General features: G+C 40.6%; 2 protein-coding genes across 12 annotated transcripts in view; both read left to right on the forward strand.

Moving 5' to 3' along the window:
- Positions 1–14,550, forward strand: part of LOC146523567 (NACHT, LRR and PYD domains-containing protein 12-like) — a 58,135-nt gene that overhangs the window by 5,869 nt on the left and 37,716 nt on the right. For 3 of the 8 annotated variants that reach the window (XM_085151203.1, XM_085151237.1, XM_085151247.1), the window contains exons 1-4: positions 8,798–8,929; positions 9,042–9,191; positions 13,794–13,872; positions 14,273–14,501. In XM_085151203.1, the coding sequence (XP_085007329.1) occupies positions 8,841–8,929; positions 9,042–9,191; positions 13,794–13,872; positions 14,273–14,501 (547 nt within the window). In that variant the 5' untranslated portion in view covers positions 8,798–8,840. Of the gene's footprint in view, positions 1–4,000; positions 4,020–8,797; positions 8,930–9,041; positions 9,192–12,504; positions 12,893–13,793; positions 13,873–14,272; positions 14,502–14,550 lie in introns of those variants that run through there. The other 5 variants (XM_085151184.1, XM_085151192.1, XM_085151219.1 and 2 more) reach the window with 4 other exon arrangements.
- The window catches only part of LOC146523568 (protein NLRC3-like), a 78,774-nt gene that overhangs the window by 5,854 nt on the left and 58,370 nt on the right, over positions 1–14,550 (forward strand). The window lies entirely within an intron of this gene.

Raw genomic sequence — 14,550 nt, forward strand, 5'->3', positions numbered from 1 at the left:
AGCAAAATATTTATTTTAATTTGAAAGGGAATTATCAAAATGTTTTTTTTATTATTATTATTTCAAATGTGCAAAAAAAATAGTTTAGTTATAGTTCCCCTTTTTTAAATGGACCTTTTGGTGTGCATTTGTGAGAGGTCACCAGATTTACAGGGGAAAAAGGAATTTAAAAAAAATTACTTGTTTTTCAATACAGTTGTGTGGGTTTGAAATTGATCATGATCTGCTGCTTACTGGCTGCAAAAAAATATCTGGCCCAGATAAATTCCTCGGTTTGAAAATCTGGCCCAACTAACTTCTTAGTTGAATAGCCATGCACTACAGCCTCCCCCACCAACAGACTGGTTGGAGAGGTGGTCAGAGACAAAGGAATGTCTTTGATCCTGCTGCTTGAACTAAGACTTACACATTTAAGTAACACAATGACATTTAACAATTTGACTCCAACAGCTGCCAGCTGAAATTGAAATGTTATTTAAATGAAGGATTCAAGGTTATTGGGTTTTTGAACGTAGAGATCACATGAACGTATATGAATTGTATGATATGTCTCTTCTATGTTTCTATTATCATATTTTGATGTTGATTGTGATTGGTTTTATTTGTTTCTTCAGTGGTTGTAGTGTTTTAATATTTAGTAATTTTTTCCATTTTGTAATTGTGTATGAAGTTTAATTTGAATGAAAGTTACACTCAAATGCTTCAGGGTCTTCAGTCAGTGTGTGATCAGTTTTATACATGGCAATGGTCTTACGTACGCCGGTGTTGGATATGGCTGATAACGGTATGTTAAAATCTGAAACAGCCTGTAAAAACTCCGTCCAGCCAATAGGTCTGAAGGTGTGTGTGTGGTTGTGACGGCTTTAATCAGGTCGTAAATGTGTGAACCCGGGATGGTGTGTTTATCAACAACAATTTTGCCTTTGTCATTGTAAGAAATCAAGTCTGGCCAACGAGAGAATGAGTTCTGCATTCCTCCTTCTCCTTTTAGGTATGTGTGTCAAAACATTCTCTGCAATAAAATCCTTCACCCCAGCATCACCATAAACAGGTTGGGTGTCCGCAGGCTGGGTTTGCACATCCATGTTAAATTGTTCTGGTAGGGATAAAGACAATATATTCTTTTCACGGGCACCTTGTCTCACAAGTGTGAGGTATCTTTGGAGAATATCACCATATTTTTTAGCTTTCTCATACACATCTATGTCTGATTCTTGTAACACTTGAAGCATCTCCTTGTCCAAGTCTTTCTGAGCCTGTTGTCTGATGTTGCCTGTGTACTGCTGCGGTTGCTTCAATAAGTCCAACTGATGTTGGGGCACCAAAAACATCTTCTGCACATGTTCCATTTTCACCTGTTTGCTATCAGACTGGTTATGAAAGGGATTGCAGACCCTAATAAGGGTAGTAAAAACCCGCCAGATTGGTTGATTGTCTTTCTCTTTTTCAAAGTTTTGATCTTTTCTTCAGCAATCAGTCTGATTAAATCTTTTTTTTTTAGCTGTTTGTACTTCTGATTTGTCAGTGGAATGTTACCTTGCAATACGTTAAAGGCTATCTCACACAATGCATTGATGAAACCCAAGTTTGCATTGCTAATAATAACTCTGGTAGAGCCGGGGGAGACTTGTATATCAACTCCAACAGAGACAGATTCCTCCGCATGCGTGATGACATCCTTTCACCTCTTCATTGTTTTTTGTTTTGGGATATAAACAACCGGACGTTCTGACAGTAAATTTGTTCTGAGTCTTAAATAGTCCGGGGTCTTAGCTTTATAGTCTATTAAAACATACCCGTATGTTGTGGATGTGGCATCATTAAACGCTTCTATAATATATTTAGTATTACCAGGAAAAATTTGCCTACCTAAAAGCATGACTTGATATTTATCTCTTGGATTTTTAAACAATATTAGTTGGTGTATTTCAAAAATAAAAATATGAAGACACGCAAAATAAATTTCCTGTGGTGGGAAACTATTTTGTGCAACTTTTTTGTATTTACAGTTTTGGGGGATAAGCCTCTTAAATTTCTCTAACTAGGAATATATGTTAAAAAAACAAAAACGATTTTCATTTTTTTGGTAGTTTATTGCACTTTTTTTCAATTTATGTAATTACTATGCACTTAATGCATATATATTATTAAAACTTGGGCTATAATGGTTGAATTGATGTATATCAACTTGAAATGCTCCCAAAAATGTCACTACAACATGTAAAAATATAATATTAGCTCTGGCGGACTTGGTTCTATGGTAGGTCTTAAAGGGTTAACAAATTGTTCTTGTCTGCAAGAAGAAGGGTGTCATCAGCAAGAGATTCGGGTATACCGTTAACAAAGTTTATGTCTCTTATCTTAAGAAGCTGGTCATATAGTGGCTGCCAGCATGAGTATATATACACAATGTTATCAATGCTGTGTGATATAATCCTGGAAGAATTTTCAATGACGCTTTTAACAAAAAACGTCTTGCCACAGTTACTGGAACCGCTGGCCACCATGCTGAACGGGTGCTGTAACCTGGCGTCAAACCTCTGATCTAATTTAAAATCCATAAGGTAGGGTTGTATAGTCTGGGAGCACACGGCGCTTATTGTAGACAACCTTAAGCTTCTTCACAATGGTTTCATTCTTCAAATGAAGCTTCTTTTTATCACGTCTGATATTATCAGAGATGGCGACTAGGTGTGCGTCTGATGTCTGATTGGCTACAAACTTGTGGACTAAACCTTTCAAGGATTCGTGGGTGACAACTTTTGAGTTTAGTGCGTTCAGTGTTACGCCTTTACATTTGACCTGGGTCTTGTGTGATATGTGTAGCATTTTGGCCCACCGGAAACAAATTCTACTATGTGATCCTCCACACCTCCCTCTCCAGAATCTAATTCGCTGGTGAGCTCCCCCAGAAATGGGCCTAGAGGAGGCATCCAGTCGCCAGGGCGTGCCATGAAAATGATGCTGTCTGTATCACAATACAGCACGCACTGCTGCAAGTTGTCTAACAAATCATACAGCATGAGTCTGGCATGTGCAGCGGTCCCCCACAAAGACATTAACGTCCTTCATGCGGGATGCTCTACCATCAGAGTGGCGCCATTGCACCATGGCGACGTCGTCAGAGATGAAACAAAACTGCCACACGTCATCCAGTTCGCTAAACATTAGCTGGCTAAACCTGGAAGGGTCTGTGATGAACTCAGATGACGCCATATTCGACCTCATACTGAAACCACCCCATAACGAGTTTAGCAACAGCTTGTTACAGTTTCGAACAGCTTTATTTACGGATGGATCTAGCATTATTCCCTCCTTCTCATAATACTCATCTATGTACTTCTGCTGCTCGTCAGGTGTTTTCACATGTTCTGGATACGCCGAGGCCTCCTGTTTAAGTTTTAGAAAGGCTTTCACATAGTCTTTAAACAATGTGTCAGTCTTGTTGGGGAAGTGCCACACCTCATCAATAGAAACAATCCTGTATCCTTTCTCAACAGCTTTTTCAAGCTCAAATGAGACCCATGTGCCATTCAACACCCGCTCACTGTCACTGTGCCCAGATGCTGTGTGCTGCTTCTGGTCTTCAGCGCACAAGCTGCAGAGCGGAAACATCAGTTTGCCGTGGCACCTGTAGGGAAGGACGGGGTGAAAAAGACCTCTTGGCAGCAGTACTGAGCATTTAACAAAGCCGAAATAATTTTATAGGCTGTCAAAGTTTCTGTAAATGATTTGAGGGTGTCCTACAGGATAATCTTTTTTAGATTGCACTGTGGGATAGAGACTGGTGAAGTCATAATAAAATATTTTTTCATCAATGCAACCTTCTTCTACAGTTTTAGAGCATTTGTGAAAAACCCAACAGCCATATGACCCCCTATGAGCAAGCACTTTGGCGACAGTGGGAAGGAAAAACCAGGCTCAGGGAGGGGCGGGGCCATCTCCTGCGACCAGTTGGGGTGAGAAAAGGAAGAAAGGATAAAGACATGCTGTGGAAGAGAGACAGAGATTAATAACAGGTATGATTCAACGCAGAGAGGTCTATTAACACATACTGTGTAAGAAAGGTGACTGAAAAGGAAAAACTCAAGGCATCATGGGAATCCCCCGGCAGCCTACGTCTATTTAATAATTTATTTATATAGCACATTTCAAACAGCCGATGCTGCACAAAGTGCTTAACAATATAAAAATGGTATTGAAAAGCAACAATGTAATACAATAATAACAATAAAAAAAACAATAATAGGACAGTAAAAGAATTAAAACAATAACTAAACTAATTCAAATAAGACCAAAATGCTTGGGTCATAGTGTGTTAAAAGCCAGGGCATAGAAATGTGTCTTTAGTAATGATTTAAATTGCTCAAGTGTTTGTGCAGATCTAATATTTAAGGGGAGACTATTCCAAAGTCTGGGACCTGCCACAGACAAGGATCTATCACCACAGGATTTGAGGTTAGTCCGTGGGATGGACAGCGTTAGTTTTGAGCTAGACCTCGTGGTTTTTCCTGGAGCATAGGCAGAGAGGAGCTCAGACAGGTAAGGAGGGGCTCGGGCATTAAGTGACTTAAAAACAAAAAGTAGAAGTTTAAATTGGATCCTGTAGGAGACAGGAAGCCAGTGTAGAGAAGCTAAAACTGGGGTTATATGCTCTCTCCGTTTGGTACCAGTTAGCAGGTGAGCAGCTGCATTTTGAACCATCTGAAGACGATGGATGGTGGCCTGATCTAGACCATAATACAATGAATTGCAGTAGTCAAATCTGCAAGTAAGAAAAAGGTGAATAACACGCTCAAAGACGTTAGCCGGGAGGTATGGCTTTACCTTGGCCAGCTGTCTTAACTGAAAGAAGCAGGACTGAACTACTGCACTCACCTGCTTATTCAATTTAAAAGAACCATCAATGTAGACACCGAGGTTTTTTACATGTGTTTTACAATACGAGGAAAGGGCGCCCAGAGTGCTGTCGATATGATTAAAGTTGCCAAAAATGACAACCTCAGTTTTATTTTCATTTAGCTTTAAAAAATGTAATGACAACCACTGTTTCATATCATCAAGGCAGCGTAATAAGAGCTGCGGATGGTCTGACCCTGCTTTTAAAGGTAGATAAATCTGCAAATCATCAGCAAAACAGTGAAATGAAATGCTGTACCTTGAGAAGATGGAGCCCAATGGCAACAAATAGAGTGTGAACAGGGCAGGACCCAAAATAGAGCCTTGAGGTACACCGTATTTAAGAGGGGCTATTTTGGAGTTGTGGGGGCCCATATTGACATAAAAAAAACCTTTCTGACAAATAGGAACGAAACCACTGTAGGGCAGATCCTTTTAGGCCAGCATGAAATTCTAGCCATGATAACAGGATGTCATGGTCGACCGTGTCAAAAGTTGCTGACAAGTCCAACAATAAAAGGGCAGCAGGGCTGCCAGAGTCCAGACTTAAAAGAATATCGTTAAAGATCCTTAAAAGTGCCGTCTCAGTGCTATGTAGTGATTTAAAACCAGATTGAAATTTTTCAGAGATCATATTAAAATCAAGGTGTGCCTGCAACGGTAGGTAGACCACTTTCTCCAAGACTTTAGATGGAAAAGGAAGCTTTGAGATATTCCTGTAGTTGGACAGAACAGTTGGGTCCAGGTTTTTTGTTTTTTAAGAAGAGGCTGAACTACAGCTTGTTTAAAGCATGATGGGACACAGCCTGTAGCAAGGGACGTATTAATTAATCTCAGGATAAAAGGCCCAACAGTATTAAAAGTGCTTTTAAGCAAGCTCAGGGGGGAGACAATCAGAGGGGCAGTGTGATGATCTTAGGTTACTAACTACCACGGTCAAGTCCTTAAGGGAGACGGGATCAAACTGCTCTAAGACAGCTGAGCACACAGGAGAAGGACTCTGATCTGAGGCAGCAGACAACGAGACAAGGGCCCTAATCGATAGGATCTTGTCATTAAAAAATGCTAAAAAATCATCGCACTTGGTGAAGAAGTGTCTCCAGAATTATCACATAAACTAAGAAACCGATTAAGAACATTAAAAAGTACCTGAGGCCTGTGACTGTTTACTGACACTAAGTTTGAGACAAACTGTGTCTTTGCAGTTTTTACAGATTCTCGGTAAGCAGAAAGACGAGTCCTTAAAATCTGTAGGGAAACATGCAATCTGTCCTATTTCCATCTCCTTTCAGCACGTCTGTAGTCACGTCTGAGGGAGCGCGTATGTTCATTCAACCACGACTCTGATAAATGCTTAGCGCGCAGAGTCCTGAGCGGATTCAGGGTCACCTGGTCCAGCCCTAACTATATGCTTTAGCAAAAAGGAAAGTTTTAAGCCTAATCTTGAAAGTAGAGATAGTGTCTGTCTCCTGAATCCAAACTGGAAGCTGGTTCCACAGAAGAGGGGCCTGAAAACCGAAGGCTCTGCCTCCCATTCTACTTTTAAAAACTCTAGGAACAACAAGTAGGCCTGCAGTGTGAGAGCGAAGTGCTCTAATAGGGTGATATGGTACTACAAGGTCATTAAGATAAGATGGGCCTGATTATTTAAGACCTTGTATGTGAGGAGCAGGATTTTGAATTCTGGATTTAACAGGAAGCCAATGAAGGGAAGCCAAAACAGGAGAAATCTGCTCTCTCTTTCTAGTCCCTGTCAGGACTCTTGCTGCAGCATTTTGGATTAACTGAAGGCTTTTCAGCGAGTTTTATCTGATGTTTTGGTTTTTGTTCAATAATCAGCGTGACCTGATAAACGCATAAAAGAAATAACGTTGGTGTTTCCGTCATGTAGTAACTGTTAGCTTTAACTGTACAAAGGTGGTTCGACACTATGAAACACATACAGACTTCATGATCTTCGCCTCATTTTTTTATTGTGAATATTAATCATGAGGGTAAACGGCCCTGTACACCATGGAGCGAGGTCAGCATGTCCACAATATCTTCAGCTCTCTGAGTTAACCCATCAAACTAATCTAACGCTCATCTACGAATAATTCACGGGTCATATCAATATTATTTTACAGAAAATCATCGTTATTGCTGCCAACTATTCCAGATACCATCAAATGTTAAAGGAAAATATCAGGATGAGTGTCTGTGAGCTGAGAAGGACGTGAAGCGAGCAGTTTATCCCAGAGCTGAAGCTGCTCTGTGTGCAGAGATGAGCTCAGATTCCTGCTGTGATTGATCAACAGTCACAGAAATGTAGACTTGTAGTTATTACTGCAGTATGGTCACAGCAGATACTGATAAACATGTATTATGAGGATGGATGATCAAGTTTCTCACTCCTTTAAATCTCAGTTTTTTTCTTCTTCACAGTTTATCTGTTAATTTATTAATGAATAAAACTGAAAGAGTTTCTGTTATATTTCCCCTTGAACATCACCTTATTAGGGCGGCATTAGAAAATAGCCCCCCTCCAAAGAATGAATAAATGAATGATGATAATAATAAAATGATTAAAAAGCAGAGCTCAGAGTGGTAGAATGGTCAAACATGGATCCACGGGTGGTTCAACTGCATTTGGTGACGTGACTAAAGCAAATCTTTCAAATAATCCCACCATCAACGGGATGTTGTCTCCTTTACTACGGTTACTTTACTTGGTCACCGTGTGAATTTCTTTGAAATGAACCAAATTCTTTTATTTGTTGGTTGTTGCATATTTAACCTCTACAGTCAGGAAAGGAGGAGATGAGGCCTCAACAATGTTGGGTTGTAGCTGTGGTTCAGGTTAGAGTGAGTGTCCATGGAATAAATGTAAGTCAGTGAACTGGAAACATGACTGTGTTAAAACTTTTTTCCTTTTTATAATGAGTCTAATCAAAGGTGTACAGAAGTATCTCCACTTTGACTTTTCTGTGTCACCATCAGAGCTTCTGCACAGTGTGTTTCTGGGGCAGATAACATTGCAGCATTATGGAGACAAAAAGAAAAGCGTCTGGATTTCTTTAAGTTTAACTTAAAGAAATCCAGACGCTTTTCTTGGACTGTTGGTTTCAGTGTTTAGTCTCATTCACACACTCCCTCAGACTCTTCACACACACTGATTTGCTGACATAAACACACTCCTGTGTGCTTTCTTGGCTTCACACACACACTGAGGACCATCTACAGACTGTGAGCTCCGTCTTCTTTGTCTTTGGAGCCGAACTCTGACAAAGTTAGGAACAAAACTTTCTCCAGCGTGTGAACTTTCCTCCTAGACTCAGTCTGAGCAGTCAGACAGCTACAGTATTAAAAACTGCTTCACTGTCTACAAATATATGAACTGAATGTTTCTTTCAGGCTATAAAAACCTTATTTATCCTCCATTACAGTCCTGCATTCAGAGTATTACTTCTGTTATATTAGTACATGTATTTTATTCTGATGAACACATGAAACTCTGAGCTGAATTTAATCCATTGGATCAGAGTCCAGGACTCAGACTAAACACACTGAATGTGTCCTGAGCTCGGCCGCTGTTCCACAGTAACTGCTGTCAGAGTCACTGTTACTGAGTTAGCTTAGCTAGCAGAGCAGCTAGCAGTTAGAGTATGAACTCTGTAAGCAGTCAGCTCGGTCCTGGACATTGTTACTGACATAAAGCTGCTCTCTGCAGCCATGTTTGACCTGCTGCTTTGTAGGACTACAGTAATGGAGGATTTGGAGGCTGAACTCGGCTCTGTGACACTTTTTGTAGTGAACTGATGAAAGCTGCGTCTCAGATGGATGTTAGTCCAACACATCAGACACGACCTCTGCAGCTCTCAGTTGATGTGCACATGAATGATTTGTGTTTCCTCTGCAGGTGAAGGTAGAAAGTATGTGTGAGCTGATGTGAATTGAGCAGCATGGATCAGTGTGAGGACAGAGAGGAGGGAGTCCCTCCCTCTAAAACCACTCTGTGTGGGGAACATGAGAGCCAGACCAAAGCTCAGAGGTGAGATGACCATCTCTAACTGTCCATGACTCTTCTCCATGTCACAGCTCAGCACTCACATCACTGCTCCATCATTATTCACACTCATACCTCTGTGTGTGTTGTTTTAAAGCCCAGAGCTGTGGGGCGTACCAGGCTCAGCTGGACATAACCCTGAAACTAATCCAGAACCTGGACCTGAACCCAGCTGTGTTTCCTTAAAGAGCAACGAGTCGAAGGATTGGGGTGTAGACTTTAAAGGATGTTCTTCTGCTGCTGAGAGGTAATGTGTGTCTAGATGTTGTTCCTGACTCTGTATTTTTGAATAAATCCTCATGTTTAATATCAACTCAGCTCTTTTTAACACACATTTCTATGTTGGTATGTGAAGCGGTGTGTGTTGGAGTGTTTCCACAAACACAGCAGTCAGAGTGGAAAGAGTGGATGTTGTAGGAGGTGTTTGTGTAGTGAAGAGGCTGAGTGTCTGTAGGACTCCAGCTGCTCCAGCAGGTGTCTCCTTTGTGCTTTGCTTCAAACACAGTGTAGGGAGGAGCTTCCACTCAGGTGTTTCAGGTGTTGCTGGATGGAGGAGGTCAAATAGTTTTTCCCTTCAGTGACACTTCAGCAGCTCAATGTTCTGGGGAGATGTTTGTCTTTATGAAGGTTTATGGATTATTGTTCTTACTTTGGTTAAACTGAGCAATACATTTTCCATCTAACATTTAAAGTAAATTTCCAGGTGAAAAAAAAAAAGATCTGCAGCTGCAGCCTCTGTGATGTTTCACAGTCTGAAAGTAACAAATTCAACCAGAATTCAAACAAATGCTTAATATACGTGTGTATTTGATATAATGCCAACAAGTACAAATAGGTGTTCTTACAGGTCTTAATCATAGAGGTCTGATAAGTCTGGTGACTTTCACAGTCAGCAATTTTGCTGCCTTTTATTTTATTTTGGCCCTTTTAAAGCCCTTCAAATGCTCCCACATTCATACAGAGCTTTTAATAGCAAACTCCTTTGCAGTCCTTCTCCTCTCACACACGATCACACGACTGATTTGTCTGCAGCAGCTGTGTTACTGCTAGTATTTTATTATGTGTGTAATCTCCTCATATTGTTCCTATGGTTTAGTTTGACTTCCTTCTGCAAACTCAGCTGCTCTGTTGCTGATACACGTCTCCATGAATATGATTGATCAGATGCTGCCAACACCATGTGTTTCATGTGAACGCTCAGCTGAAACCCTGGGTTGACTTATCGAGTTAATAACAAGCTTCACGTGACTGTGAATGCTAAAGTGAATCCAGATAAAGGAAAGAGACCCTGCTAATGTTGGACTCACTTCTTAGTGTAGATCCCAGGAGGAAGTTCAACATAGCCAGCCATTCTTTGTGCTAGCTCGACCAAACCTGAGACCACAGTGTAGGATAATGATTATCATCTGTCTCTGTCAAGGACATTTAAAATCCAAGTAACAAAAATAATTATATTTGATCATTAAAAATATGTTTTCACTTAAAAAGGCATGAGCACACTGGTGGATTACAGAAACATGAAAACTCGTTAACAGTAAAGTTAATTTAGGCGTAAACAAAGTGTCAAACATACTTAAGTAGAAGGACTGATGTTTGTGTTAAAATACCCTCTTAAAGCTGAAATACTGATTCAACTTCTTTACTCAAGTAAAGGTAAAAGAGTACAGGCTCTGAAATGTACTCACAGTATTAAAGTAAAAACTCCATCTTTGAAGGAAATTTCTGCCAGTTTTTGTGCAAAGTTACCTGAATTTCTACCTCCAACATTAATATGAGAAAATTATCTGAACTTTTGTTCTAATGAATTTAATCAGCTTGAACATTTTGTAGCACAAAAGTAGAAAAAACCCAAAGGGAATAAAAAATAGCTCCATTTGCTGTTGCCTGCATTGTAGATGGGTGGCTTTGCCTCAACACCTAAACAGGAAAATGAGTTTAGTCAAGTATTAAAGTGGGTTTGAAGAGGTCAGGAAACCAGAGATCAGGTGTTGTGGAGCAGCATGGTCACAAGAATCATTTAGAAATGGGTCAAAATATTTTCTCTTCTGGATTTTTTGCACACAGTCTGATGTGCTGCTGCTCTGAGGTTTACTGCTCTCTGTGTACTTAGAAAACTGTGAGGTACAAGTAGATTTGACACAAGTTATAATGGCTGATTTCCATATAACAGTGGAATACAGGGACTTAATCGTTAAGTAAGAAGAAAGGCTCTGCCTCCCATTCTACTTTTAAATACTCTAGGAACAACAAGTAGGCCTGCAGTGTGAGAGCGAAGTGCTCTAATAGGGTGATATGGTACTACAAGGTCATTAAGATAAGATGGGGCCTGATTATTTAAGACCTTGTATGTGAGGAGCAGGATTTTGAATTCTGGATTTAACAGGAAGCCAATGAAGGGAAGCCAAAACAGGAGAAATCTGCTCTCTCTTTCTAGTCCCTGTCAGGACTCTTGCTGCAGCATTTTGGATTAGGTGAAGGCTTTTCAGGGAGTTTTTTGGACATCCTGATAATAATAAATTACAGTCGTCCAGCCTGGAAGTAATAAATGCATGAACTAGATTCATGCATTTGAGACATCTGAGACAGGATATTTCTAACTTTAGAGATGTTGCACAAATGGAAGAAAGCAATATTACATATTTGTTTAATATGTGCATTGAAGGACATGTCCTGGTCAAAAATGACTCTTAACTTGACCCAGTGGGTTACTGGTCCCACGCATGAAAAAGGTCACACACTGGACTTTGAGCTTCCCCACGGGCTGGATGTGTGCATCACTGAAATATCTGAGTTGGGCATCTCCGATCATTTTCCTGTGTTGTTCACTGAAACGCTGCGCTGCTCGGTAGATAAGCCGTGCGCCTCAGCGCGTAAAAAGCGAGCGCTTAATGCTCTAACAGCGCCGCTTTTTCTGCTGCCTTTATGGACTCTGGAATAATGAATTCCAGCTGTTAAAGTGTTGAGGACCTTTTGGACATTCTTCTTTCTACCTGCACTGATATTTTGGACTCTATTGCTCCATTCAGGACTCTGCGCGCTAAGCATTTATCAGAGCTGTGGTTGAATGAACCTACGCGCTCCCTTAGATGTGACTGTAGACGCGCCGAAAGGAGATGGAAAAAGGACAGATTGTATGTTTCTCTACAGATTTTAAGGACTTTCTGTCTTTCTGCTCAACAAGAAGCTGTAAAAACTGCAGACACAGTTTGTCTTAAACTTAGTGTTAGTAAACAGTCACAGGCCTCAGGTACTTTTTAATGTCCTCAATCGTTTTCTTCGTTCACGTGATAATGTTGGAGTCATTTCTTCACCAAGTATTTGTGATGATTTTTTAGCATTTTTAACTACAAGGTTCTATCTATTAGGGCTCTTGTCTCGCCGACTGCTGCCTCAGATCCGAGTCTTTCTCCTGTGTGCTCAGCTGTCTTAGAGCAGTTTGATCCCGTCTCCCTTAATGACTTGACTGTGGTAGCTTGTAACCTAAGATCATCACACTGCCCCTCTGATTGTCTCCCCCCAACTACTCTTTCAAGGATTGTCAGGTTGGAGATTGGCCTATAATTAGCTAAGACAGCTGGGTCTAGAGATGCTTTTTAAGTAAAGGTTTAACTAAAGCCAGCTAGGAATGGGTACCGTTTAGATTTGAAAACCTGCTAAATCAGAATCAGTTGCTGATGATGGCTTTTTTCTTTTACATTAATCACGTATAATCTCAACTCAAAGTGAAAATAGACTTGATTGAAGTAACTCAGATCAGCCAATTCAAAATGCTAATTCAATCAACTCTGAGTTTATGGCTAGACTCAGTTTGTTGGCCCTGCACCTTAAAACTATTCCCTGTTTGTCCCTCATGTTTTTTAGATATTGTTTTCACATCTTATGTCACGGCTAGCGGGACGAGCCATGTTGAATTTAATAAAGGACCCAAGATGCGGACACTGCTGTGAAGTGAGTGAGCTTTATTAAAACGGTGAAGTGCAGTGGAGACGGCCTGTGCAGAAGTTAAGATAACCTCTACTGAAAAAAATAAAAAACTAACCTGAAACCTTAAACAGAGACACGGGGAGATAACACAGACGAACCAGCAACAAGCAGGAGAAAACAAAGGGCTCATATACACAAAAGAGCAATCAGGGAATGAGAAAAGGGAGGGAGACACAGCAGGATTAATTGGACATAACCAGACAAGGGGAAGCAAAAGTAGACACACTAACATAGGACATGGCACTGTCAAAATAAAACAGGAAGTGAACACAGAGACACAATACTAACACAGTACAGAGGAAACACAGAAACCAAAACCTCAGAACTAGAAAATCTTAATCAGAACGAAATTGTAACAAAAGACAATAACAATCAAAGCAAAACCACTGAGTCCACAGACTCGAGACATACATCGGCTCAAACTGTGGTCATAAATATTTTGTACTTGTAAATCAGACTGTGTAGTTGTGAACTGAGTTTTGTAACATATTGTAATGTAAAAAATGTAAGAAACATTAGAACTACTTTTGCTGACACAAAGTTTGGCGAGCACTGCAAGTTGTCACTTTAAACCACTCACTGATGTAAAGAGAGCACCTGGTTCCAGGGCATCTGAGCATGGAGGGAAAGCTTTATGCAGGAGATCGTAAGAGTTGTTGGGACTAAAGAAACTGAGCAGAAAACTACAGACATCTGGAAACAAAGGAGTTTTTAATTCTCAGTGGGATCACCAGGACTAGCAAAGCTTCACCATGACAGTCATCTGATTGACTGAACCCATCCAAACATCACTTCATGGACCTTTAGCTTGTGTCTGCGTGTGGACAGACATAACATGAGCTAATTATACATTACTCCTCCACAGAGTGGACCAGGAGAGAGCAGAGGTTTCCACTGGTCAGTCTGCACAGCAACATCAAACACACCTGGACTCTGTGGTTATGGTTTGTAGTACTATGTTTACATTTGTTCTTTTCAGTCACCTCTATGCTGCACTTTGTGGACCAGAGGATTGTCAGTGTGTCCAACATAAATCAGAGTTTGGGCTCCATGATTTCAGTCAGATTGGGGTGACTGTAGCTCAGGAGGTGAGCAGGTCAGCTACTAGTCAGAAGGTTTGTGAATCAAACCCTGGCTGGAAAATGTACTGGGTAACGTACTAAACCCAAGCTGCCCTCTGATGCATCCATCAGAGTGTGAAAGAAAGTATTTAAGCATAGAACAATGTGCTTGGTTGAATGAGGCATGTTGTATAAAATGCTTTGTGTGCACAGAGTATCAAAGAGAGCTACATAAGAACCAGTCCATTTACCACTGGGTAATTCATATAGTCTTCTTTTCCAGCGGCTGGAGGAAAACATCACCATGTTTGTGAAGAACGAGCTGAAGAAGATCCAGAAGCTTCTGAGTCCAGATCACCCAGAAACTTTAAAGAGCCAGATGGAGGACAAGGAGATGTTTGAAGGTGAGGATGAAGATGAAAGAAAGAGCTGCAAAGAAGCATTTCTGAAGATCACACTCCACTTCTTGAGGAGACTTAAGCAGCATGAGATGGCTGACCATCTGCAGAGCAGTAAGAGAATTTCTCTAAAGACTGAATATTGATCTTTCCTAATAGCTCA

Source organism: Neolamprologus multifasciatus, chromosome 3 (assembly GCF_963576455.1).
Source record: "Neolamprologus multifasciatus chromosome 3, fNeoMul1.2, whole genome shotgun sequence".
Taxonomy (NCBI): domain Eukaryota; kingdom Metazoa; phylum Chordata; class Actinopteri; order Cichliformes; family Cichlidae; genus Neolamprologus; species Neolamprologus multifasciatus.